General features: G+C 57.3%; 1 protein-coding gene across 3 annotated transcripts in view; it reads right to left on the reverse strand.

Moving 5' to 3' along the window:
* Window positions 1-19,872: 19,872 nt before the first annotated feature.
* The window catches only part of NADSYN1 (NAD synthetase 1), a 32,371-nt gene continuing 28,365 nt past the window's right edge, over window positions 19,873-23,878 (reverse strand). Inside the window, exons 19-21 of one of the 3 annotated variants that reach the window (XM_044259985.1) lie at window positions 21,783-21,911; window positions 21,180-21,356; window positions 19,873-20,120 (exon numbers count right to left, since the gene is read on the reverse strand). In XM_044259985.1, the coding sequence (XP_044115920.1) occupies window positions 20,070-20,120; window positions 21,180-21,356; window positions 21,783-21,911 (357 nt within the window). In that variant the 3' untranslated portion in view covers window positions 19,873-20,069. Of the gene's footprint in view, window positions 20,121-21,164; window positions 21,357-21,782; window positions 21,912-23,878 lie in introns of those variants that run through there. The other 2 variants (XM_044259984.1, XM_044259986.1) reach the window with 2 other exon arrangements.

Genomic DNA, 23,878 nt, shown 5'->3' on the forward strand with positions numbered 1-23,878 from the left:
CAGAATCACAGAGGGGAAGGCTCCTAGGAGCACCATTCACAACTGCCACAAGATGGAAACAACCCAAATGTCCATCAGTGGGAGATGGATAAACAGAACATGATTAATCACGTGGTGAAGTATCACTGGGCCACAAAGAGAGAGGAATTCTGAACCCTGCTACAGCATGGGCACACCTTGGAAATGTTCTTGTCCATGAAAGAAGCTGGGCTCAGAAGGCCATGTGTTGTGTGATTGCATTTCTGGAAAATGTCCAAAACAGGCAGATCTATAGGGACAGAAAATAGATTCGTGGATGCTTGAGGCTGAGGGCAGGGAGAGAACAAACTTCTGGGGTGACAGCTTTGGGGTGCTCCACCAATGGTGGTCTCTCTCACATAACTCTGGCACTGTACCAAGAACCCCTGAATTGTATCCTCCCGCTGGGTGAATTATACAGTATGGTAAAAGCTATCTCAATAAAGATGTACCCAAAATATTGATCAAATTATTCAAGACATGAATAGAATGAAAGACAAAAATCATAGGATCATCTCTACAGATGATAAAATTTGATAAAATTCAATATCAGTTGATGATCAAAACCCTCAGCAAACTTGAAATCAAATGGACCTTTCTTCATCTGATCCAAAAACCCATAGCCAACGTGCTTAATCAAAACCCTTTCTCCTTCAGTTTATGATCAACACAAGGATGCTGCATTCTGCATTGATTAGAAAGCCTGACAAGTACAGGCAAGAACAAGAGAAGTGGAATGATTGCAAAGGGAGAAGCAAACTCGTGATGTGCAGAAAACCCAACCATACATACAAAAGCCCTGAAACCTCTGTAAAGGATCTACTAATGTTAATGTGTGGATGGAACTAGGTCCCTGGTATTCTCCATAGATAGCCACAATGTGAAGTTTAGAAGGAATGTTATAGATGATACGAAGGAGTGAATTCTAAAATCATCCAGTATTTCAGAACAAACCTACTGGAAGACATGAAGGACCTGGACACCCAATGTACAGAAATTGCTGCGGGTCCCACAGAGAGCTCGGCTCGTGGAAGAGCACACTACCTCGTCAGGGATGGGAAGTCAGGATCCTCTACGGAGGCCCACGGATTCTCCCTTCCCCACCCCATGTGGTTCTACAGCCAACACAGTGGGGTTCCGGTTGGCTCAATTTGGGGAGGGTGCCGGTCCTGAGAAGCTGTGCTTCTCAGGTGTGCTTAAGGGTGTGCTTGGTGTGCTTAAGGGATAATCATGTTGTGGTGGACTTTTGTTCCACTCAGGCCATGATCCCATGGTCCTAGGATTGAGCGCTGAGTAGGGCTCTATATTCAGGAGGGAGTGTGCTTGGGATCCTGTCTCCCTCCTTCATTCGGCCCCTCCCTGCTGTGCTCTCTTTCTCTCAAGTAATAAACAATAAATCTTTAAAAAATGAATGCGGCTTTTGTCTCCCCCACACATAAAATTCAGTTTGAAGAAGATTGTATGTCTCCATGTGACTTGCAAAGCCATACAGCTTTGAGAAGGCAGTATGGGACAATACAGTGATGACACTGGGGAGAGAGTGGGCCCTGAAGCAAGATGTAGAGAGCCCTGAGAAGAGAAGAAGGTATGGAGGGATTGGAACACTGTCCAATGACAATGTTGTGTCCTTCGTCCAACCAAATGCCCAACAAAAAACCTGAAAAACCAAACAGTGAAGTTCAACAATAATTTTTAAAGTTTTTAAATTTTACTTGAGTCATCTCCACACCCAACATAGGGCTTGAAGTCATAATCCTGAGATCAAGAGCCACATACTCCACTGACTGAGTCAGTGACTGAGTCAGTGGAGTGCCCCAAGAATATATTATAGTGCAAAGGAGCAACAATTTTTTTTTTTTACCCAAAATCTATCAAGAGCACCTTTAAAATGGTCAGAAGAGTTTGCCAATTTCTGAGCGTCAGTGCTACAGAAAAATGGAAATAAATGGGTCTTTCAGTGAAATGCTGCTGTGAGCCCTAATTCTCTAAGCAGAAAATGAGGAACATAGATACGTATTTTCTACCATACTCGGAAATCAGCACAGGTAGTGTCTACACAGTAAGGTGCAAGGCTCAGAACGTTGGAAGATGATGTGAGAAATGGTTTTCACCTCGTTCCTATAGGAAAACATCTTCCTTAAATAAGATGGAAAATCAATAAACTTCAAGGAAGAGATGACCAGACTTGACGGTGGCGATATCAAGCATATCTGTTGATCAAAAAATACCATGAAGGGTTAGAAGGCCAAGGCACACGGCATGAGAAATACTTGCTGCAGACACGGGGGGTGAGAGATGAGCAGCTTAACATCCAGCAGGACTGCACCTCCCCCTGAGGGCACAGGCACAGTGAGCTCACTGTCCCATCCTCGAGGTTGTCCTGAGAGCCCAGCGCCACGGGACAGCAGGCCGGGTGGGTCCCTGTGTGCTGCGTGTACATGGGGAGGGTGTTGGCAGCAAGACCGGAGTCCTCAAGATCTGTTTTCTGACTTATTTTCCTATGAGGCAGCCAAGCTTGCGAATTACTGTTGTTAGGATTTTTACATGATAGGGTGGTACTTACTGCCAGAGACTTAATCAATATGGATATAAGTGAGATGCCTGCACTAGAATTTAGAATAATGATTATGAAGATACTAACTGGGCTTGAAAAAAAAAAAAAGAAGATACTAGAGAATCCCTTTCTGGAGAAATAAAATAACTAAAATCTGATCCGGTCAAAATCCCAAAGACTATTTCTGAAACGGAACAAAAATGCTGGCTCTAACTGGCAGGATAAATGAGGAAGAAGAGGGAGTCCATGCTCTAGAAAACAAAACAAAGAAGAACAAACCACTAAGAAAAAGAGAGAGAAACAGCTCCTGGGTCAGGAGGGGAGAGTTTGAGACCTAAGGGATACCATAGAGCCAAACAGTATTAGAAGTAGGATCCTAGAGGAAGAAGAAAGTGGAAGGGCAGCAGAAGGGTTATTTAATCAAATTGTAGCTGAAAACTTTCCTGATTTGGGGAAAAAATAGGCATTCGAGTCCAAGAGGCATGGAGAGTCCACCTCAAAATCAATAAAAAGAGGTGAACACCTCAACATAGCTTGTAAATTTCGGAGCAAAGAGAAAATCCTGAAGGCAACCCAGGATAAGAGGTCCTTAACCTACAAGGGTAGAAACATAAGGCTGGCAGTAGACTTGTTCACGAAAACCTGGCCAGCTGAAAAGACTGGCATGGTATATATAGAGGATAAGTGAGAAAAATAGGCAGGCGAGAATCCTTTACCCAGCAAGGCTGACATTTAGAATGGAATGAAGGATAAAGAGCTTTTGGGGCCAAGAGAAACCGAAAGAAATTGTGATCAGAAAACTAACCCTGCAAGAAAGAGTAAATGGGATCATCCAGTGAAGAGAGACCCGAAAAGAAACAAAGACCCAAAAGGAAATAGAGAATGTACAAAAAACAGTGAATTTACAGGTAATCCCGTGGAACAAAATTCATATGAAAACCCTTGGGATGCAGCAAGGGCAGTCCACAGAGGAAGCACAGAGCAATTCAAGCCTTTCTGGAGAAACAAGAAAAGTCTCCAATACACAACCTCACCTTCCACCTAAAGGAGCTGGAGAAAAAACAGCCACTAAAGCTGAAATCCTGCAGGGTAGAGAATTAATAAAGGTTAGAGCAAACATCAATAAGCCAAAACCAAAAGCACAGTACAACAGATCCACAAAACCAAGAGATGCATCTTTGAAAGAATGCATAAAATGGATAAAACCCTAGCCAGACATATCAAAAAGAAAAGAAAAGGACCCAAAAGGATAAAATCACGAATGAAAGAGTAAAGATTACAACCGACATCAGAAAAATACCAACAATTCTAAGAACATATTCTGAGCAATAATAGGCCAACCAATTAGGCAATCTGGAAGAAATGGAGGCATCCCTAGAAACATAGAAATGACAAAAACTGAAACCAAGAAAGAAAGAGAAAACCTGAATAGATCCATAACCCCAAAAATGAAAAATTGAACCAATGATCAAAACTCTCCCAGCAAACAAGAGTACAGCACTGGATGGCTTCCCAGAAGAATTCTACCCCACCTGAAAGAATTGACCCTGATCCTCCTGAAGCTGTTCCAAAAAATAGAAATGGATGGGAAACTTAGAAATGAAGTGTATAAGGTCCATTATTTCCAAAGATCATCAATCACGTAAGTATGCATTCTTAAGAGAACAAAGGTCTGTTCTGCATGTCGTGAACCATGGGGAAATGGTGCACTGTTTATATCTGTCCAGAAGATGCTTCTTATCAGCACATTGATAAACGGCTAGCAAGACAGAAAGAATAAAAAAAAGGAACACATGATTCACCAATATAAGGAAAGAAAGATATCCCTGCAATGCATGAATACATGGGAAGAGGAAGAAGGGAAATGACAAACGAGTCTACACACATAAATTGGACAACGCCTATGACATGGAACAATTCTTCAAAACCACACACTTGCTATCACCCTCAAGAGGCAAGATATAACTAGAGCAGTCCTTAGTGTGTGCGTGTGTGTGAGTGTGTGCGTGTGTGTGTGTGTGCGTGCGTGTGTGTTTCTGTATCGCCAAGGAATGAGCTCCGTACTCACAGACCCTGACCAGGCATCCCAGCAAATGAACTCCATTCTGACTGTACGTGCGTTAAGAGAGCACCGTAGCTGAAGGACTCGGGCCCATAAGACAGCCTCCAGTTTAGACCCAATCTGGTTGTCTCCAGTGCTTCTGACTGACCAGCTAAGAGTCAGAGAGCCCCACAATCCCCTCCTCCAGGTCCACTCATTCGCCAGAGCGGCTCACAGAACTTGGGAGACTAGATGACTAGTAGATTACGGTTTCATACTAGTCCTTAGACTAGGTTTCATACAAAGGATGCTCAAGGAACTGAATGAGTGGCCAGATACAGAGATCCATAGGGTGAGGTTGAAATGGTTTCTGGTCCCTTCAGGAGCTTGGGGCCCAGATGCCTGGAATAGGGTTCACCAACTTGGAAGCCCTCTGACCACCCCTCTTTTGGTTTTTATGGTGCCTCCAAACCTCTCATCACACATGGCCTTCCCCAAATCCCCCTCAAGATCATAAACCCAGCTGTGGTGGAGGGTGGCTGGTTATGTAGAACAAGACATTCCCATCACCTCCATGGCTCTGAAGGGATTTCAGGAAAGGAGGTCAAGGGACCAATGCTTAAAACAAAAGACACACCTTTGGCTCTAGAAATTGCAAGGGTTTTGGGAGGTGTGAACCAGAAACCTGGATGAAGACCAAATGACATCTTTAAAGCATGGTATCAGAGCCGTAGAACAATGTTTAAAAGTTTAATCTGTAGTTACCGTACTGAGAAATCCCCAGGCCCAGATGGTTTCGATGCTAAATTCCAGCAGAGACTTAAAGAAGTAAGAGCACCCATGATATGTAGTCTTTTCCAGAAAAAATAGAATGGGAGGGACTATGTCCCAAGCGACGAGGACAGCATTATCAAGATACCCACAAATGAGAGTACAAAGGAGAGAAAACGGGAAGACGAGAGGGTGGGAGAGCGAGTCGGAGAGAGAGAAGGGGGGAAGGATGGAGAGGGTGGGGGAGAAGGAGGGATGAAGGGATAGAGGGGGAAGGGATAGAAGGAAAGGGGGGAGGAAAGGAAGAAGGAAGAAAGGGAGAGAGGAAGGGTGGGAGGGAGGGAGGGAGGAAGAGGGAGAGAGAGAGAAGAAGAAAGAAAGAAGAGAGAAGGAAAATAAGGGCCAACCACAGACCAATATCCCTAGAACCCCCATGAGAACCCTCAATCAATAGATAATGAATTCAAATGCTAAAATATATAAAAGAATAAGGCATTACAACCAAGTGCTAATTCTCCTGAAAATGCAAGATGGGTTCACAGGTGCCCATGGATCATTGCAACGTGCCGTGTGATGATCTAAAGAAAACGATCACACGTCATTATCTCTTGATACAGAAAGAACATTTGGTAAAACCCAATACTCATTCGTGATGAAGACATCCAGCAAAATCAGAACAGAGGGGAACTTCCTTAACCCGTAAGGGACATCTCCAAAAACACCCAGAAGCTTCCATGTAATGGCGAAGCACTAGATGTTCTCTCTGAAAGCAAGAATAAGAGCAAAAATCTATGATCACCCATCTCATTCCGGTTCGTACTGGAAGTCAAGCCACTCCAATGAAAAATTTTAAGAAGTACCCACATGCAATCAATATTGCAGTGTGCCTCATAACAGTGAAAATACGGAAATTAATCTTATATGTCCATTGACGATATATAACAAATATATGCGAATTGGAAATTACGTGTATATCTAACAAAACAATAGCAACACGGATCCACCTGGAGGACCTAAGCTAAGTGGAGAGAACCAGACACGGAAGCACAGGTTAGGATGGCAGTAGTTCATGTCTAAAGCGAGTGAGAAATGGGAAGATGTGCGTCCGTGTTGTACCCACATATTAGGCACAATACAGCCATTTACGTAGTTAAGAACATTGTGGGGCGCCTGGGTGGCTCCGTGGGTTAAAGCCTCCGCCTTCGGCTCAGGCCATGATCCCAGGGTCCTGGGTTCGAGCCCCACATCGGGCTCTCTGCTCGGCAGGGAGCCTGCTTCCTCCTCTCTCTCTGCCTGCCTCTCTGCCTACTTGTGATCTCTGTCTGTCAAATAAACAAATGAAATCTTTAAAAAAAAAAAAAAAGAACATTGTACCTCCCCCTGTCCATCAACTCGACGGGTCCCCACTTCAGGGGTGGGGACCAGAGCCAGTAGGCCCAGGGGAGGCCCCGGTGGGGTCCAGAGCCAAGGATGGGCCCGTCCAGCCCAGACAAGGACCAGAGTGCATGGGAACAAGTGTGAAGCGAGGGAGGGTCCCAGACATGGGTAGCAGCTGAGGGTCCATCAGGAATCCTAGGGATCAATTGTTGATGGGGTCAAGGCAGAGATCATAGGCCGCAGGAGCTCAGGAGGCCCAAGCTGAGGTCCCAGAGAGCAGGAACTCGGGGGATCCAGGTGGAGTCCTAGGCGTGTAGGAGCAGGTCTGGCCCCAAGGGAGACTTCGGCAGCGAGAGCACGAACGCCCAGGCAGGGACCGGAGCCGCAGTCCCGCAGAGGAGACCAAGGGGCTGTGGTTGGCCCTAGGAGTGGGGGAAGCCAGGTGAGGGCCGTCTCTGGTAGACCGAGGCACCACTGTCAGCCTGCTCCCAGAGCCGACAGGGCCTGCCTCTCATGCTGTCCCTTTGCCGAGGGTCCTGGGCTCCCTGAGGATGCAGGGCGAGAGGAGCCATCTGCTCCCTCCTTCCCCCCTGCCCCTGGCTCGGGCGGGACCCCCACCACGGACCCTCTCTGTTTCAGGCACGCCCAGCGGGGTCTCCCGGGGACGCCCGGGAAGGTGCTGACCTCTCGCTGCGCAGGCTCACGGACCATCCCGGCTTCCTGCAGTGAGTCCCGGGGCCGCCTCCGGCCAGCTCAGGGGCAGAATGCATTGGCAGGAGCTTCTCTCTCTGGAGGCAAAACCCATGTCCTTAGCTCAGGGCCCCGTCCCCTGCAGCCCTCTGAGGGCCCGACTCTGCTCTGGTTGGAGCTCGGTGACCCGGAAGGCAGGTCGAGATCGTGGCAGGAATTGAGCTGGGCCTTGGGCCGGGCCCCTGGCACCCCAATGAGGGGCCGCCACGCCTGCTTCGGGGAGGCCCAGGGCCTGCCTCCTGCATTCTGTCTGTGCGTCCAGTCAGTTCAGCCGGGACTCCAGGGGGGAGGGCTCTGGGACGGTGGCGTCCTTCCCGTGGGAGGGCGGTGTGGTCTGGGGGAGGGCCGAGCGGTACCCTCCAGGACACCCCCAGGCCAGGCCCGCCACAGCTCCCGAAGGCTTCTGGGGGATGGCAGGACGACGCCAGGGGCAAGGCCAGGTCAGGGAGGGGTGATGGGCAGCAGAGGGAGGGGCCGACCCACCTGGGCGGGGGGCACGGAGAGGGACAGGAGGCTGTCCTAGAGGGGGCACAGGGAAGGGGACCGCGCAGTGGCCTTGCTACGAGGGAAGGAGGCTGTTAGGCCGAGGGGCCCCGCGAGACCTACCGTGGCCGGAGACTCCGTGAGCGGTCACAGTGCTGCTCCCGTGTCTCCAGGCACTGCTCGCCGCCCAGTGCCCAGTGGCCGTGGAGGTCGGTGGGAGGGAGGGGCCGTGCTCGTGGCTCTGACAAGACGAGGGGCCAGAGCGGCAGAAGTGACCAGCAAGAGGGGTGGAGTCGGGACAGCAGGGTGATGGCCACAGTGAGGGAGAGGCAGGCCGGACCCTGGGCACGCAGGCCCCGTGACCCGTGGTGTCCTCAGACTCACGGTCACAGGGGCCACCCAGGCGGCAGTGACAGGACTAGGAGTGGCCCGTCCCACTTTAGGAGCAGGTCCCTCCAGGGGGACCGCTGAGGGACCCCAGCCCAGCCCACCTGGCAGCAACCGTCTTCTCGTGCCCCAGGCGGGATGCTGCCCACCCCCGCGAGCCACAGGCAGCTGGCAGCCCCGGCCCTCCCCGGGGTCAGGCCTCCCCTCCCGGGTCTTGGGGGCTCCGGGTCCGGGGCCTGGTGCTCAGGGCTCTGCTTCTCTTGCCTTCCAGGGAGAAGGAGCTGCCCGGCCTCAGCCCCCGAGAGGCCAAGGTACGAGCCTGTCCTGGGGCACGGGCAGGACACGGAGGGTGAGCATGGGGCCGGGGAAGAGCAGACCCAGTCCCCAAAGCTGTCCCCAGGGCTATGTCACCTAAGCTACTGTCCCAGGAATCCTCAGGGGCCGGAACGCACCTGTCCCTCGGAGACGCGGTCAGCGGGAGCGGCCCTGTGCCTCCTAAACCCCTCTCAGTCCGTTCCCACGACGGCCCCTCCCCCAGGGCAGCTGGACGCTGCCCATGGGCCGGTCTCCCGCTCCGCGCGGCTTATCCGCTGCCGCCTTCTCCTGCTCCAGCAACATCGCCAGGAGACCCGCGGGGCCGGCAAGTGGGCGAAGATGCTGAGAAACTGGGAGCACTACGGGCCCAGCGAGAAGGTGGGTGCCGGGGGCCCGCAGACGGCATCTGTCCCATGGGGGTGGGGGTAAAGCCCCTGCCTCCCCCGGACCCTGACCCCACGGGAGTGCCCCTGTCTGGGGGGGGGGGTCTGCTGGCAGAGCCCAAGCCTCTCCAGGCCCAAGCAGGCAGGGGAGGGAGCGACGGGTCAGGGCCCCAGTCCCCTCCTCTTCGTGGCATAAGGGGCCCAGCTAGAGGGAAACCCAGCCTCTCGGGGGACGCCCTGAGAGCTAAGACCAGAAGCTTCCAGATGCCTCGAGATCCCCTGGCTCGGTGGGGCGGCCCTGGTTCTGGGTCGCAGCACTGCCTTGTCTCCTGCAGATGCATCCGCGCGTATATCAAGAGGTCCTTTGCCAGGTGAGGGGTCAGGTGTGGGCCCTCCTGCTCCATATTGAGAAGGTGAAGTCCACCCAACAGGGACTCTACGAGGTAAGCCCTTGCGCCCTCAGCGGAGACGTGGTCCTTGGAGGAGGCCTGGGCAGGAGCTTAGGGCACCCTGTGGGGACAGGCGAGCTCGGGGCCCAGGAGGACAGGGCTCGGTGCGGAGGAGGTGAAGACTCGCGGGCTGACCCTCGGGAGGGTCCTGGGCGTCCAGGGCTGCCGAGTGTGATCCCTGACGCAGGTGTCCCAGGCGCCGTGGACAGTGGTGCCGATCTCTGCCTCAGAGACCAGGGAAGAACGGAGGTGCCCGCAGGACACATCATGGGGCGGCTCGGGACGCTCCCTGCCTCGGGAGCAGTTGGTGGCAGTTGGGGTTCCGGGTGCTGATGCTGGCTCCTCCTTCCCGGTTCTGCCCCTAGAAAATGAAGGGGTGGGCCCAGCTCTCCTCCAAGGACAACAGGGAAATCGGCATGGACCTGAACTGGACCTTCCGGAACCATGTCATGTTGGGGGACCGCTGTGGCGTCAAGGTGAGGCTGGGGGACGAGGAGGGCTCTGGGGACCCGGGGCTACTTGGGGGATCAGGCCCGACCCAGGGGGCTTCTGAGCGGGAGATGCAGGGTCTCTGAAGAGAGCCGAGGAACGGCAGCAAACATGGTCCAGCCACATGATGAACGTGGGGGGCAGGTCCCAGGGGTCACTACCTTCCCTCCCGGGTCTGCAGCGATTGGGAAGGCGCTTGGCCAGGGCCTCTGGGGGCAGCCATGTGAGCAGAACCCATAAGGCTGGCGTGGAGCTGGTACGAGGGGAGCCGGGCAGGGGGTGGGGTCGTGGGTGGGGGCACTACGGGGAGCTGGGGGCCGGGCACCACAGACTCGGCCGGGCGAGGACACACATGGACGGACGAGGGGCACACGCTCAAGGGGACAGCCCGCTGGGTGTGTTTCTGCGTGGACTGGCATTGTATTTTCCACAGGGGACACTGTTTGTAAAGATAGCTAGGACCCCGAGCCCCCAAATGCCACCCGGCCCCGCCCCGGGTCCCGTGCTCACCCCCGCATCCCCCGCCGCACGTGTCCCGCCCGAGCCTGGCTGAAGACCGCGGGTCCCCTGGGGCCGCACTCTGCTCCTCGGGGGGCTCCCACGCGGCTCGGGCAGACCAGAGCCACCCACCCCGCTCTCCCCGTCCCCAGGCAGCGAGCCCTGTTCCACGTCCTCCTGGCCTATTCGGTCTACAACCCCGTGAGTGTCCCTGCCGCCAGCCCTCCTGCCCCGCGGGTGCCCTTTGTCCCCAGGACGCCTGAGCAGGCGGGACTCCTACTTGGGACTCCAGTTCCCATGGCCCCAGAGACGCAAGCGAGGGGCCCTGCACCCTAGGCCTGAGGCCGGGCTGGGGTGCAGACCTCAGTGCGGGGGAGGGACGGCCCCTGAGTCCCCGAGGGCTGGGTGCGGGGGGCTCTGGCCTGCACCGCTGTGGTGCTGACGCTCAGGGCTGGGTCCTGAAGAGCCCGTGGGAGGATCGGGACCTGGGTGGGGAGGGCGGGTCCCTTGTCCTGACCTCCCCCCAGCGAGGTGGCCCCGTCCCATGAGGTCTGGCTCTTGCAGGAGGTGGGCTACTGTCAGGGGATGAGCGACACTGTGGGACTCCTCCTGATGCTCCTGGGTGAGGAAGACGCCTTCTGGGCCCTGGCCCAGCTGAGGAGCTTGGAGACCCACGCCATGCATGGTAGGGGGCCTGCAGGGTACCTGGGCGGGACCTGGAACTCAGGACTCCGTCCCTGCAGGGCGGCCGCAGCAGCGGGGCCGTCTGGGACCCCCAGCCAGCCCGCCTCCCCACCGGCAAAGGGCACAGCCTCCTCAGGGTGTCTGTAGCCATGGCCACTGGCCCCAGCGTTTGCCTTGAACCTCCTGTCTGGCTGCCACCTTTCCCGCCAGGTCCCTCTGGCAGCCACGGCCTGATGAAGCCCAGGTGCTGGCATCTCCCACTTCTTGCAAGAAGCGTGCTGGGTCCGACGTGCGGGTCCGACGTGCGGGTGCACAGCCCAGAAAACCGCTCAGCTGGCTGCAGGGGCACATCGACGCAGTCAGGGCGCATCAGGGGCTGGGCAGAGGGGAGGCCTTCACCCTGTGGAGTCCCCTTGGGCCACCCTGAGTTGGCTCCTCCCACACCGGCTCTCCCCGCAGACCCCCTTTGGCTCACCCTGATGCTGTGGGACGCCTACATGCTGGACAGAGCGCGCGTCCTCATGGCTATGGCCTACACCGTCCTCAGGCTACACCGCAGTACGGGACCCCGCGGGAGCCCAGGGGTGCCCCATGCAGGTGTGGGGGTTGGGGAGACGGCCCCCGCTCCCAGGAGCGAGAAGCAGGCAGACCTTGGTGGAGGGACACAGGCCGGCAGGTGGCTTCGGGCCCCACTGCAGAGGAGCAGCGGGCATGGGGCCTCCCCGGCCCGGTTCTTCTTACGGTGCTCCTGGAAACAGCGGGACGCCTAACCGCTGTCTCTGGGCAGGATCCTGGGACGGTGGGGAGGCACCCTCTGCTCTGACTCACAGCATTGCCAGATCGCCCCCAGGAGCAAAGACGACACGAGCCCCATCACGACCAGAAGGAAGACTGAGGAATTCGAGGCCCCGTGGCCTTGGGCAGTCCTCAGTTCTGACCCAAAGCTGGTCAAGTGCTCGTAGACCTCTGTGTGTCTGCCTGCGGCCTGGGCGTGCCCCCATGGATCCACGACTCCCACCGAGGGCAGCTCTGGGGATCACAGGTCACCCCAGCCTGGGGACAGCAGGGACGGGCCAGTGGGCCCCGCCCTCCCCTTCCACACCACAGGAGGCAGGAGCCACCAGAGCGCATGTCTCCAGTGGTCCCCTTGCAGCCCTGGGGCTATGGCCGAGGCCAGGCAGATGTGTCGGGACCCTGTCCGGGAACCCAGACGCTGCACCCCGGCTCAGGTCACCCAGCCTCAGCACCTGCCTCTCAGGGCCCCAAACTCATGAAACGTGCCCACACCCGCAGTCAGCACAGGCGCCAAGTGGGGGACGCTAGCACCCAGGCCTCCGTGGGACTTCCACCTGCCCCTGAAGGAGAAGCTGGTGTCCATCCCCAGGGGAAGACTTGCACCCTTGGTTCTGAGCCCCTGTTGACTGCTGACATTCAATAAAGTGTTGTCATGGTCGAACACAAAGCTGGCCTGTCCTGCGGCGCCCAGACCGTCTGCAAGACACGCCAGACAGACACCCAGACAGAAGACAGTGGCTCAGCCCAGGCCGCCTCCCCAGTTCCCGCAGGGCTCCCCGCAGAGGGGCCTCCAGGCAGAAAATGCTGAGGGACCCGGGCCCTTTCCATCTCGGCCTGACGCCAGCGTCCAGACCCTGCAATAATGGACTGAGACCCAGCCTGTGCCCAAAGGGCCAGGACGGGGCTGGCAGCAGAGTGACAGCCGGGTGCCACTGGCCTCAGGTCACCACAGTCTGTGCAAAGCTCCTCCTTCATCCCCCTCTCCCCCCAGGTTCTCACACAAGGGGTGCTGTGTCCTACTCACTCCGCAGCCCCAGGCCTGCCCGCACCAGGCAGCTTGCTGCTCAGGAGGTCCCTCCCCCCCTCCCCCACAGGGCGTACCTAGGGTCTGGCTCCTGGGTTGAACATCCAGTGTCCCACTCCTGTCTGAGCAACGACCTTGTCCCCACCAGCCCATGAAAGGGGCAGGGACAAAAAGGCCCACAGGAAGCTCTAGGTACCTAGGGACCAGGGCCCCAAGGTTGCCCTTAGGGCCCGCCTCAGGGCAGCTCTGTCTAGGGAGCTCCCCCTCTCCCTGGAGCTGGTTCAGACTAGACCCTGAGCGCCGGTATTCTCCACCACCCCGGGGTCCAGGGACACTTAAAGCGCGAGGGACCGCTGGGTCGCAGGGCTCCCGGAGTGTTGGAGAGGGTCCTGGAGCTGGAGTGAGAGCCAGTGTGGCTGCTGTGTGTGGGAGGAGAGGGGACGGAGAGCACTGCTGGCTGGCAGGGGCACGGCAGGGCAGGGCAGGATGGGTCCCTGGCTCGCTGTGGGGTCGGGAGCCGGCTTACCTGGCCTGGCTCGGCCCAGGCCTCCATGGAGGGGATGCCATCTCTGTGAGCAAGGTCCTGCCCCACCTGAACTGCACGGAGCTCGGAGCCAGGGGATGGGCTCTCTTGGCTAGGGAAAGGGACTGACGCGGGGCGCGGAGTCACTTCTCTTGGGAGGGTCTTGCTTTGTTCCCAAGCGACAGATGAGGCGGATCTGAAGATCTAAGGGGCTTCGGATACCGTTCCTGACTGGGTGGCCTCCCATCGAGCAGGTGGAGGAGGGCTCCAAAGGGTGAGGGAAGGGGAAGGTGTATAGCGGCAGGACAAGGTTGTCATACACAGAAAGAGAGGATTTGGAGTGAGGTCACCTTCTGGGAAGCCGTCCAGTGCTGTATTCTTGTTTGCTAGGAGAGTTTTGATCACTCATCTCCATTTTCCTTTCAGGGGTTGTGGGTCTGTTCACGTTTTCTCTTTCTTCTTTGCTTTCAGTTTTGGTCGTTTCTATGTTTCTAGGGGTTGTGAACTCTTGTCTCTCCATCATGATTTTATCAATTTGGGTCCTCTTCTTTCCTTTTTGGTACATCTGGCTATGGTTCTATTGGTCTTATGAGTTCTTCAAGGAATCAGCTCTTGGCTTCATTGTCTGTTGTTCTGTTCTTTTGGTTTCTGTTTATTGATGTTTGCTCTAACCTTCATGAATTCTCTGTCCTGCTGGAATTCTCTGTCCTGCTTGATTTGCGGTTCTTTCTCTGGCTCCTTTAGGTGGAAGGTGAGGTTGTGTATTTGAGACTTTCCTTATTTCTTCTGAAAACCTTGAATCTCTCTGCACTTCCCTGTGAGGACTGTCCTTGCTGCATCCCAAATGTTTGAAGAAATCTGTTGTCCTTTTCATTTGTTTCCAAGAATTTTTAAATGTTTCTTTCATTTCCCAGTGAGGACTGAGGTTTGGAGCACGAGCAGTAGCCCACGGACTCTCCCAGGCTGGGCTTTGGGTCTCCTGATCACTACTGTGGGGCCAAAAGAGGCACAACCCACGATGAAGCTTCCCCGAGACCATGGGCTCACTGGGGTGGGTCTCATGGGGGACACAAGGTGTGTGGACTCAAGCACCGGTCTCCCTAGTCCTGACCTTGGGCTTCGGACTTCCTGCCACCTTGGTCTTGGGCCAGATCAGCCTCTGCTGTTTGGTGCCCTCTTTATGGGAAACGGAAAATTCCCTACATATCAGAGTGGAGCAGAGCATCTCCTCTGCTAAGGGGATGCCTGACTTGGTCGTCTGTCTTACCCCTCCCCGTTCCAAGCTTGTCGTGTGGTGGGTGGAAGCCTTAGCCTGTCCAGACTGATCATTTGGTTCCTTGGGCAATGCTGGAGCCCTCAGGGTTCGGGCTTGAGCTCTCTTCCTGAACCAGGCTTTGCTCTGGACAACTTCGCAGTGTCTTGCAGACGAATGTCTGCGGCGTCCTCGTTGAGCCCCACAGGGCAGTGAGAGTGGGGCAGGCGAGGCTCAGCCGGGTCCCAGTGTTCAGGGTTGTCTCCACGGAGGGCAGGACCAGACCTGGGAAGTAGAGGGGCAGGCCTCTCTTGAGCTGCAGGAGACTCAGATCGCATGCCTGAGGCCTCTGTGACCGCTGTCTTCCCAACACATCGGGGGTGCCTGGGGGGTTCTGCCTGGGGGACTCATGGTTTCAGCTCAGGTCATGATCTCAGGGTCGTGGAGTCCAGCGCCGCTTTGAGATTCACACTCACCCTGGCGGCTGACATCCTCTCTCCATCTCCCTCTGCCCATCTCACTCAGGCTCTCTCTCTAGAGTTTAAAAATGTCGGCCGATGGCCCAGGGATAGCTGACCACTAATGATACAGTCATGGAAGCAGGAGCCAGGGACAGATGCCTTCAGGAGCCCTGACACCCTGTTGCCTGCATCTGGCCCCGGGTCTGGACTCGCCGCGTCCTGTGATCCATCTCCCTTCAGCAAAGCTTGTCCCTGGACGTTCCGATCTCTGTGCGCTTGGGAAAATGCCTGAAGTACTCCATGGGCACCACCTGTCCCATGGACTCATTTTGGCAGTCCACCAAATCCTGCCCTGATCTGTTTCTGTAGAATCATGAGCCAAGAATGGCTTTCCCATTTTTAAATGGCTAGACATTTAAAAAAAAATAATAACCCGCGACGGTGAAAATTACATGAAATTCAAATAACAGCTTTTGTGAGTGAGGTGTTCCCTCATCATGTGTCATTTGTGGCTGCTTTTGGCTGCAACAGCCGAGCCATGAGGAGCACACGTTTGGGCGGGGGGGAGCATATTCTACTTGGTGTTATTACCAGTAGGCATTCTGATAAGTAGGTTGGGGGCAAACGGCGTCTCATTTGGGGACGGAGGAATGGACAGGAAGCTCTGGGACCAGATGAGGTCGGAACACAGGGACATGGTTTAAAGAGAAAAGAACAGAATGTCAAGGAGAGTGTCCTGGAAGACACTGGCCATGGAGGTGTCTTCCTCCAGGGAAGAAGAAAGGAGAGGGGCTGAAGAAGTCCAAGGGACAAACTAAGAAATGCTGGGAATCGAGGGAGGGAAAGCTACGAAATATGGCATCCGAAGGCAGAAGCCCAAGCCTTCCAGCAGCACGACAGTCACGGCGAGGACCCCATGCCCTGTAGAGATTTCCCACCAGATTTAGCTGCCTCAAACAATTCCCATTTGTCACTTTGTTGTCACCTTGAGGTCCCGGAGGCCCCCGATCTGTGCGAGGTCTCACTAGGCTATGTTCCGTGGGAGGCCTGTGTTCTTTCTGGAGGTTCTAGGGGAGGACGTGTTCCCTTGCTTTATCATAGCTTCTGGAGGCGGCCAGCATCCCCGGTCTCCTGGAGGCCACCATCTTCAGAGCCAACAATACATGACTCCAACCTCAGCTGCCATGATCCCGGCCTTTGAGGCCTCCTTCTTACAAGGACCCTGTGGTTCCATGGAGGGCACACCTGGGTCATCCGGGATCACCTCCCTCTTTCAAGCCCAGCTGATTCGCAACCTTCATTCCCTCTTGCCAACCTAACATAGTCACAGATTCCGGGGTTTAGGACACGGGCATCTCTGGCAAGAGCCGGTCTTCTGTCTACTGCAGCTCCTGGGACGCTCAAATTCACAACCCTAAGGGCCCACAGAGCTCCTCTGGGGGGCCGGCTGTGTTTGGGGTCATGGTCACGTGGGTGGTGCTGAAGCAGAGGCCGCACAGGAAACCCCTCAGGGGCTGGGGCAAGGCTCCCACAGGGGCACCCGTGCACGCAGGCTGCACTCAGCTCAGGCGGCTCAGCACAGGACCCAAGGAAGGAGGTAGACCAGATGACCCGGCCCACACTGACAGCCCGCTGTCCTTCCCTGGTGTCCCGCACTGCTCTTCCTGGCCCGGCCACACTCAGAGCTCGGCCCTTGGGGGCGACTGGCTCCCCACACCCCAGACCCTTCCTCGGGTGCGTTCCGTGTTTCGGTCTCCCTTCTCCTAACAACTTCTGTCTTTACCACATTTTTAAAAGATTTTATTTACTCATTTGACAGAGAGAGATCACAAGTAGGCAGAGAGGCGGGCGGGGTGGGGGGAAGCGGGCGCCCTGCTGAGCAGAGAGCTCAAAGCCGGGCTCGATCCCAGGACCCTGAGACCATCGCCTGAGCCGAAGCAGAAGCTTCACCCACTGAAGCACCCAGGTGCCCCCATACCTTCTATGTCTTGAACGCAAGTGGTGGCCCTTTCCGCTGAGTCCCAGAGCTCGATCTTATGATCCCATAAGCTGTGGATGCCGGAGGTTGCTAGAGGGCAGAGACTGGGTCTCCCCAACTCCCCCCACCTGTGCGTTCAGCTCAGGGCTTGACCCGGAGGGGACATCCAGCAAGTCAGTTGGCGGGAGACAGACAGGAGTGAGCCACGCGGATGCTCACAGGCCGGCCCAGGAGGGTGGGGAGGAAAGGATGAGCTCAAGTCTCCCCTTCCATCACCCGCCCAGAACCCAGAACAGCAGGAGGCCGCTCACTCAGGACGTTGGTGGGCGGGGCTGCGGGAGGGGGCGGACTAGAGGGAAGGGGAAGGCGGAGGCAGACGGAGGGAGAAGAAGGAGCGAGGCACCTGGTTATCGGCCAGAGACTCTGCGTTTCTGTCTTCGCCTGACCAGGGGTGCCCAGAACCCACTGAGAGAGGAGCACGGCAGTACCCTCCTGAGCTCAGTCCTCCCCAGCACCACCTGTGCGGTAACGATTCCAGCAATGCCATCACAGGGATGGCTCCGAGTGGACACTGCTATCCACCTGCTCTTCCCGTCCATCAAAGCGGTCATGGCCCCTTGTGGTTGGTGGGAAACGGAATCGTCATCTGGCTTGTCCGTTTGTCCATCAGGAAAAACTCCTTCTGTGTCTACCACCTCAGTCTCTCCACGGTGGACCCCGTGCATCCAGGCTTGCAGACTGTTCCGTGTGCGACGGATCCGCAGGCCTTCCCTCCGGCGCTGCTCCCGTCCCTCCAGAATCTGTAAGACGCGGAGCTTCGCCTGTTTCACTGGGCTGGGTACCGTGACGGCCATCAGCTTCCAGCATTTTCTCTCTGTCCTCTTCCCTAACTGGTTGGTACCAGTGCCCTTGTCCCAAGCACCAGCCAAGGGGAGCATCTTCCTCTGGCTCCTGACCTCTTGGATGCGTATTCTGCGAGGCTACGCCTGCCGTCCGCCGTCCCTCCAGACAGCTGGTTTCTGCTCTGCAATTGTCGCCATCGCCAGTGTGTAGACTGTCCTCCTCTCGGTCATGGGCATGTCCAGCCGCTGCTGTTCCTCCGCGTCCAGCTGCTGGACCCCATGCTCACATCTCCTGGATCTCACCTGTCATGAACCCGGCAGGCCCAAAGCTGGGGGGCTGCCAACGGGGTCAGGGCCAGCACCTCTGGTACGCCCAGAAACCATCCTTAGAGAAGGACCGCCCTGGGACATCAGCTCACAGAGCAGCTGGGACTGTCGGGTCTTCATCTCTGGGCCCACAGGTGGGGAATCGAATTCTCCTCCAAGAGTCAACTGCTTCTTGGCTTTAGGAAAGGGCCCTGGCAGTGTCTCAGAAGCACCGAGAATGAGTCAGGGTCTGTGGCTGGGCAGGGGAAGACCGGGGTGCTGGCGTGCTCAGATGGGGCCCTCTGGGGCCTCTTTCATAGGCCACGAAGCCCGTTCCTGGGGGCCGCCCCCCTGAGGCCCCACCTCCTCACGCCGTCACCTTGGGGTCAGCATTTCAGCCCCTGGTATTGGGGGGACTCAGACATTCAGACCACAGCAACGGGCTTCTGGGGTTCTCTGGGGCTAAAGCTTTTTGGGAAAGAGCAGTAAAATGGCTTTGCTTCCTGTGAAAAAGGCCATCTTCAATGTGGCTTGGGTCGGGAAGTAACAGGCCTCTGGGGCTGGGGGATGAGAAGTGGTTTTGCTCCTGGCTCGGGGAGGTGGGGGTGCGGTCCTGGACTCCAGCGATGGACGCCATCTTATGGGTCAGCCTTTGGGGAAGGAGAGAAGCGTGTCCCTCCCTCTGCTTGGGCCCACATCTCGGGTGCAACCCGATTCACGTTGTGGGGGCCTTGCTGTCACTGTGGGAAGCTGACGGGAAGGCGGAGCACAGGCTTCACCAGCCCAGAGCCTGTGGCTGCCCCCTGAGGAGAGTCCGCCTGGGACAGGAGGGTGGAGCCCTCCCAGAGGCCAGGCCCGGACCAGGGTGTGCGGGAGGGATGAGTGTTGCTTAGGGACTCACCATCTGCTCTTCCTGCCTCTAAAACACCTCCTGGTCCTCTGTGGGGGGCCCCCAGTCTGCAGCTCACTGGTTCAGGGATGGGCGTTAAGACCCAGCAAGAAGACACAGGCACTGATTTCTTGCTGGATTCAAACCAGGGACTTGGCAAGGCGGAGGCCAAAGGGCCCTGACGTGGATCAGGAAGGGAGCCAGTAGAGGCAGAGGAGCCGAGCAAGGCAGGGGGAGGAGAGACCCAAGTTCTAAGGACACAGGCATCCCCCGGATCCAGCCAGACCTGAAGCCATTCAGAGCCCTGTACTATCTTCCATGTTAACCAATAAGTTCCTCTCCTTGCTTACAAGTTTCTTTTCTTAGGGGAGGCTTCTGGGCAGGGAGAGCAGCAGAGACCCCTGACTGCGCCCTCCCCAGCACTGGGGGGGGAGTGTGTGTGGCCCACCCCATCTCAGCTTCACTCTGCAGCAGGGAGGCTGGGATCCCCTGGGGCTTAGGGGATCCCCAGATCCTCTCTCCCCAGAGGATTCGGGGAACAGAGGGAGACTGGAGGGGATGGACGAGGGGGGCTCTTCGTCCCTCCATATATGCAGAGTCTGCTCCCAGAAACCACATTCTCTTTATTGGATCCTTTCTTGAAGGCACTAGAATGGGCAGATCCCTCTCCCGTGAGATAGGACACAAGAGGCTGGTGCGGTCTTCCAGGCCGGGTGTATGGGCCCCCACCCACGGTCCCCAGTGAGGCCCGTGTAGCACACGGCAGGCTCGCGGGAGGGGCCCTCTGCGCAGGAGCGGCGTCAGTCCACCCCGTCCAGGTCCTGCTGGCCTCTGCTCTCAAGCTGGACAACCTAGAAGGAGAGGTCACATGAGTGTCCACGGGATTAAAACCCAGCGGCTCGCCCGAATCTGGGTGGCGGTCACGGGACTGGACAAGCAGCCATGAGCCGTGCCCACGATCCGTGAGGACGCGGGAATACACGGAGCACGGGCGCAGGATGAGTCTGGCCGACGGTCCCGGCCACACGAGACCACAATGGACTGTGTCTCTGCCCACGGGTGCCTTCTGAGGGGTTGACACCTGCACGGCCTCTGAACCCCATTCCTGATTTGGGGGAACCCATCGGGGCCATCCTGGGCACTTCTGGAAGTCAGTGGTGTCCCCGCACTCTGCCCACCAGAAGCCAGTGACACAGACAACCCCCCAGGCATGATCCCCGGGGAACATCTCCAGACACGGCCTGCTGTCCCCTGGCGTGACCCCGCCCCCGAGAACTGTGGGCTGGACATGAGTCTGACTTGGGGTGACTCCTCTGGATCCACGTCGCCTACGCAGACGCCTCCCTCTATCCCCAGATAGACGCTGCGTCCATTGAGTTGTTGCGATCGTTGGCGCAACATGGCCCTTGTCTCAGTTCATCGTGGTCAGTGTATCGGGCTCCCCGCAGGCCGGCCTCCCTCCCTGCCCGCAGGCCAGCCCCCCTCCCTGCCCGCAGGCCGGCCTCCCTTTCCAGCCCGTGGGCTACACTACCTGTACCGGAGGGTGCGGCCCACGGGCACCGGACTCCAGCACTGGGCTTGGAAAGGGCAGGCGGGCCTTGCCTCGTAGGCTGGTCTTACCAATCCCTCCTTCGCCACATAATCGCTAACCAGAAGAGGAACGGCGAGGCCGGGCAGCTTACAAGACGTGAGCCCGGCCGGATGCCGGCGCTGTCTGGAAGCGACAGCGAGGCCCCTGTCCCCACGGCTGCTCCTGTGAGTAGCGCGGCAGGAACAGCACACGCCCGACGCGCGTCCCATGGTGGACACGAGGACGGTCAGGACACAGAAAGCTTTCCGGCCCTCAGCGGGAGCCGGCCGCATCTCCGGGACGGACGCCAGACGTGGGGAAGCACCTGCGTCCGACTCACCGCATCCTCCACGCACCGGAACTGCCAGGGCCAGCCGGCGCGGTACAGGAACGGCCGCAGGTCAAACCTGTTGTCGTCGGGGCTGTAGCTCTCCGCGTGGTACGCGGGCGTCAGCGTGGTCATTTTGTGTCTGTTGGCCGCGTACTTGGAGAAGAAGCGCCTCACCCTGTCAGCCACCTGGTGGGCGAGGACAGACGCGGCCGCGGGTCACAGGGCACAGGGACCCAGGCCGGGACCCCCGCTCACCTCGCACCGCACACACTAGTGCCCCCTGCGTGCCAGCCACCCCCCGGCAGCCGCAGACGAATGTCCCCGTCCCAGGGTGGCTGGGGGGCTGTCCCAGGATGCCGCGTCCGTGGAGCTGAGCAGGACACGCGGGAAGACACGCGGCGAGAGGATTCCAGGCGATTCCGGGGGGAGCACCGCGTGAGCCGGACAGCGGGCAGTGGCCCCACGCAGAGGACCTGACCCCTGGGCGCTGGTGTCCCGGGCGACAGAGCGCCACCATTTCAGGCCACGCAGGCCGACTCGCTGCCCCGAGCCAGACCATCCCGCGGGGACCGAGTCTGCGGCTCCCTCTGCGGACGGCCGCGCGCGCCGTACCTGCCGCGGGGAGCACACGTCCTTCCACATGGTGACGAGTCTGCAGAACATGCTGTACGGCCCGGCCTTGGCCACCTTCCGGAGGCGGCCGTAGACGGACAGCTCCGCGTACGTCATGCCCATGTCGTCCTGCGAGGAGGGAGAGGCAGCGGGCTGGTGCTGGAGGCGAGCTTGGGGTCCCCGCGGCCGGTGGGCCTGGGGCCAGGGGAGGGGCGGGTCCCCACGGGGCCACGAGCAGACGTGCGGTCTCACTCCCCCCACCGCCCGCTGCCATGGAGCCGGCGTTTGGAGAAAGGGCCAGCCTGGTTCTGAGGGCTGAAGGACTGAGCTCTGTCCACGCTCCAAGCCCCAGAACCTACAAACTGTGGGTTCGTTTGGGAAAATAAAGGTTTTTGTAGATGTAACGGAGTGAAGGAGCTTGAGATGAGCTGGCCCTGGGCACGGGGAGACTTTGTACGGGATGGAACGGGACGCACGGGGAGAAGCTGCATGGACACAGGATGCCGGTGTGGCCGCGGCCCAGGAAGCCCCGGGGGCTGGACGAAGGACCCCCCCCTTGGAGCGTCCCGGCAGGGAGCAGGGCCTGTGGATGACCTGATTTGCCTCCAGCACAATGAGAGGGTCCGTCGTTTAAGCTGCTGGCCTGGGGGTTTGGCTCCAGCAGCCCCGGGAGGCTGATGCCAGGACCAAGGTCAGGCAGGGCAGCCCAACAGACCAGCCCTGCGCCCTGCCTCGGGGATCCTGCTGTCCCTAAGGATGGACGGCTCAGCTCAGACTCCTGGGTCATGCCGGCCATGGGACGCCCCTAGCACGGTTCGAAAGAGCCAGCCTCCACGGAGGCTCACATAAGCCCCTCTTGCATTTCTGAGTATTTGCTCTAATCCCCTCTCAGCTCCCACTGTGCCCCAGAACCAGAGCCGACGACAGACGGACGGTGGCACTGGCCTTTCCGGAGAACAGCAGGACAGACCTCACCTTCATCCAGGGTCTCCAGGACCCCCAGTGACCAGGCCCTCCTTCCTGCTCCCCACCGCCCACCTAGTCTTCCTCGGGCCTTAGCTCCAATGTCACCTCCTTCGGGAGGCCTGTCCTGCCCCCATCAGAGGGACACAGTCACCTTCGGGGCACTCAGGTCCCTGTGTGGGCAATACCAAGAGACACCCGGGGCCCTCATGGTTACCTCCCACTCATCTGTCCCGGAGACTCACAGATGGTGGGACCAGCTAGCTCGATGCCGAGCCCCAGGGCCCAGCGGGTCCCGCCAGGGACCTCCTTCCGCGCCCACTTCTGCGTGAATGTTTTCCAGCGCGACACTTGAATTCTCTAGATTCAACAGTAACACTTGGAAGCTTTAACACCCTTTTCAGTGATGCACAGAACTGAACCAGAAAACCAACAAGAGGACGGAAAACTCAAACCCTACAAACCAACGAGCCCTAAGTGACCTCTCTAGAACATTCTGCCCACGACTGCAGAGCACATGTTCTCCTCGAGGCACACGGGACGTTCTCCAGGACAGACCAGATGCCAGGCCATAAAACTGGCCTCTATGAATTTCAGAACACTGGAAACGCCTGCTTCCCAACCGTAAAGGAAAAGGGCAATAGACTTGGGGACACATGGAAAGTTCAGAAACCCCCAAATACGCGGGACTCCAACTGCACACTCTCAAGTAGCCAACAGGTGAGAAGAAACCACGAGGGAAATCAGACCTCGTCCAAAGGTGCACAAAAATGACGACGAGGCACAGCACGGCGTCTGGGGTGCAGGGGCGTGGCAGTAAGGGGGGACTTACTCAGAGAGCAGCCCTCACTTCGCTCCTCGTGCCCCAGAGGGAGAAGTGCGAGCTGACTGTCCAGCGCACGGTAGGAGATGAGAAAGAGAAGACGGAAACGGGCTGCAGGACGTCAGGAGCTTCCCGACACTGGAGATGAGCCAGCAGCTCAGGAAACCCGGAAAACAATTCCGTTCACGGGAGGACGAAGGAGAAAACGTGCTTAGAAACGAATAACGAGACAAGTGCACGTTCACGCTCTGTAAACTGCAAGACACTGAGGCTGTAAGAAGCCCGGAGTGAGGAGGGAGACCCGTCACAC

This window comes from Neovison vison, chromosome 7 (genome assembly GCF_020171115.1).
Source record: "Neovison vison isolate M4711 chromosome 7, ASM_NN_V1, whole genome shotgun sequence".
Classification (NCBI taxonomy): Eukaryota; Metazoa; Chordata; class Mammalia; order Carnivora; family Mustelidae; genus Neogale; species Neogale vison.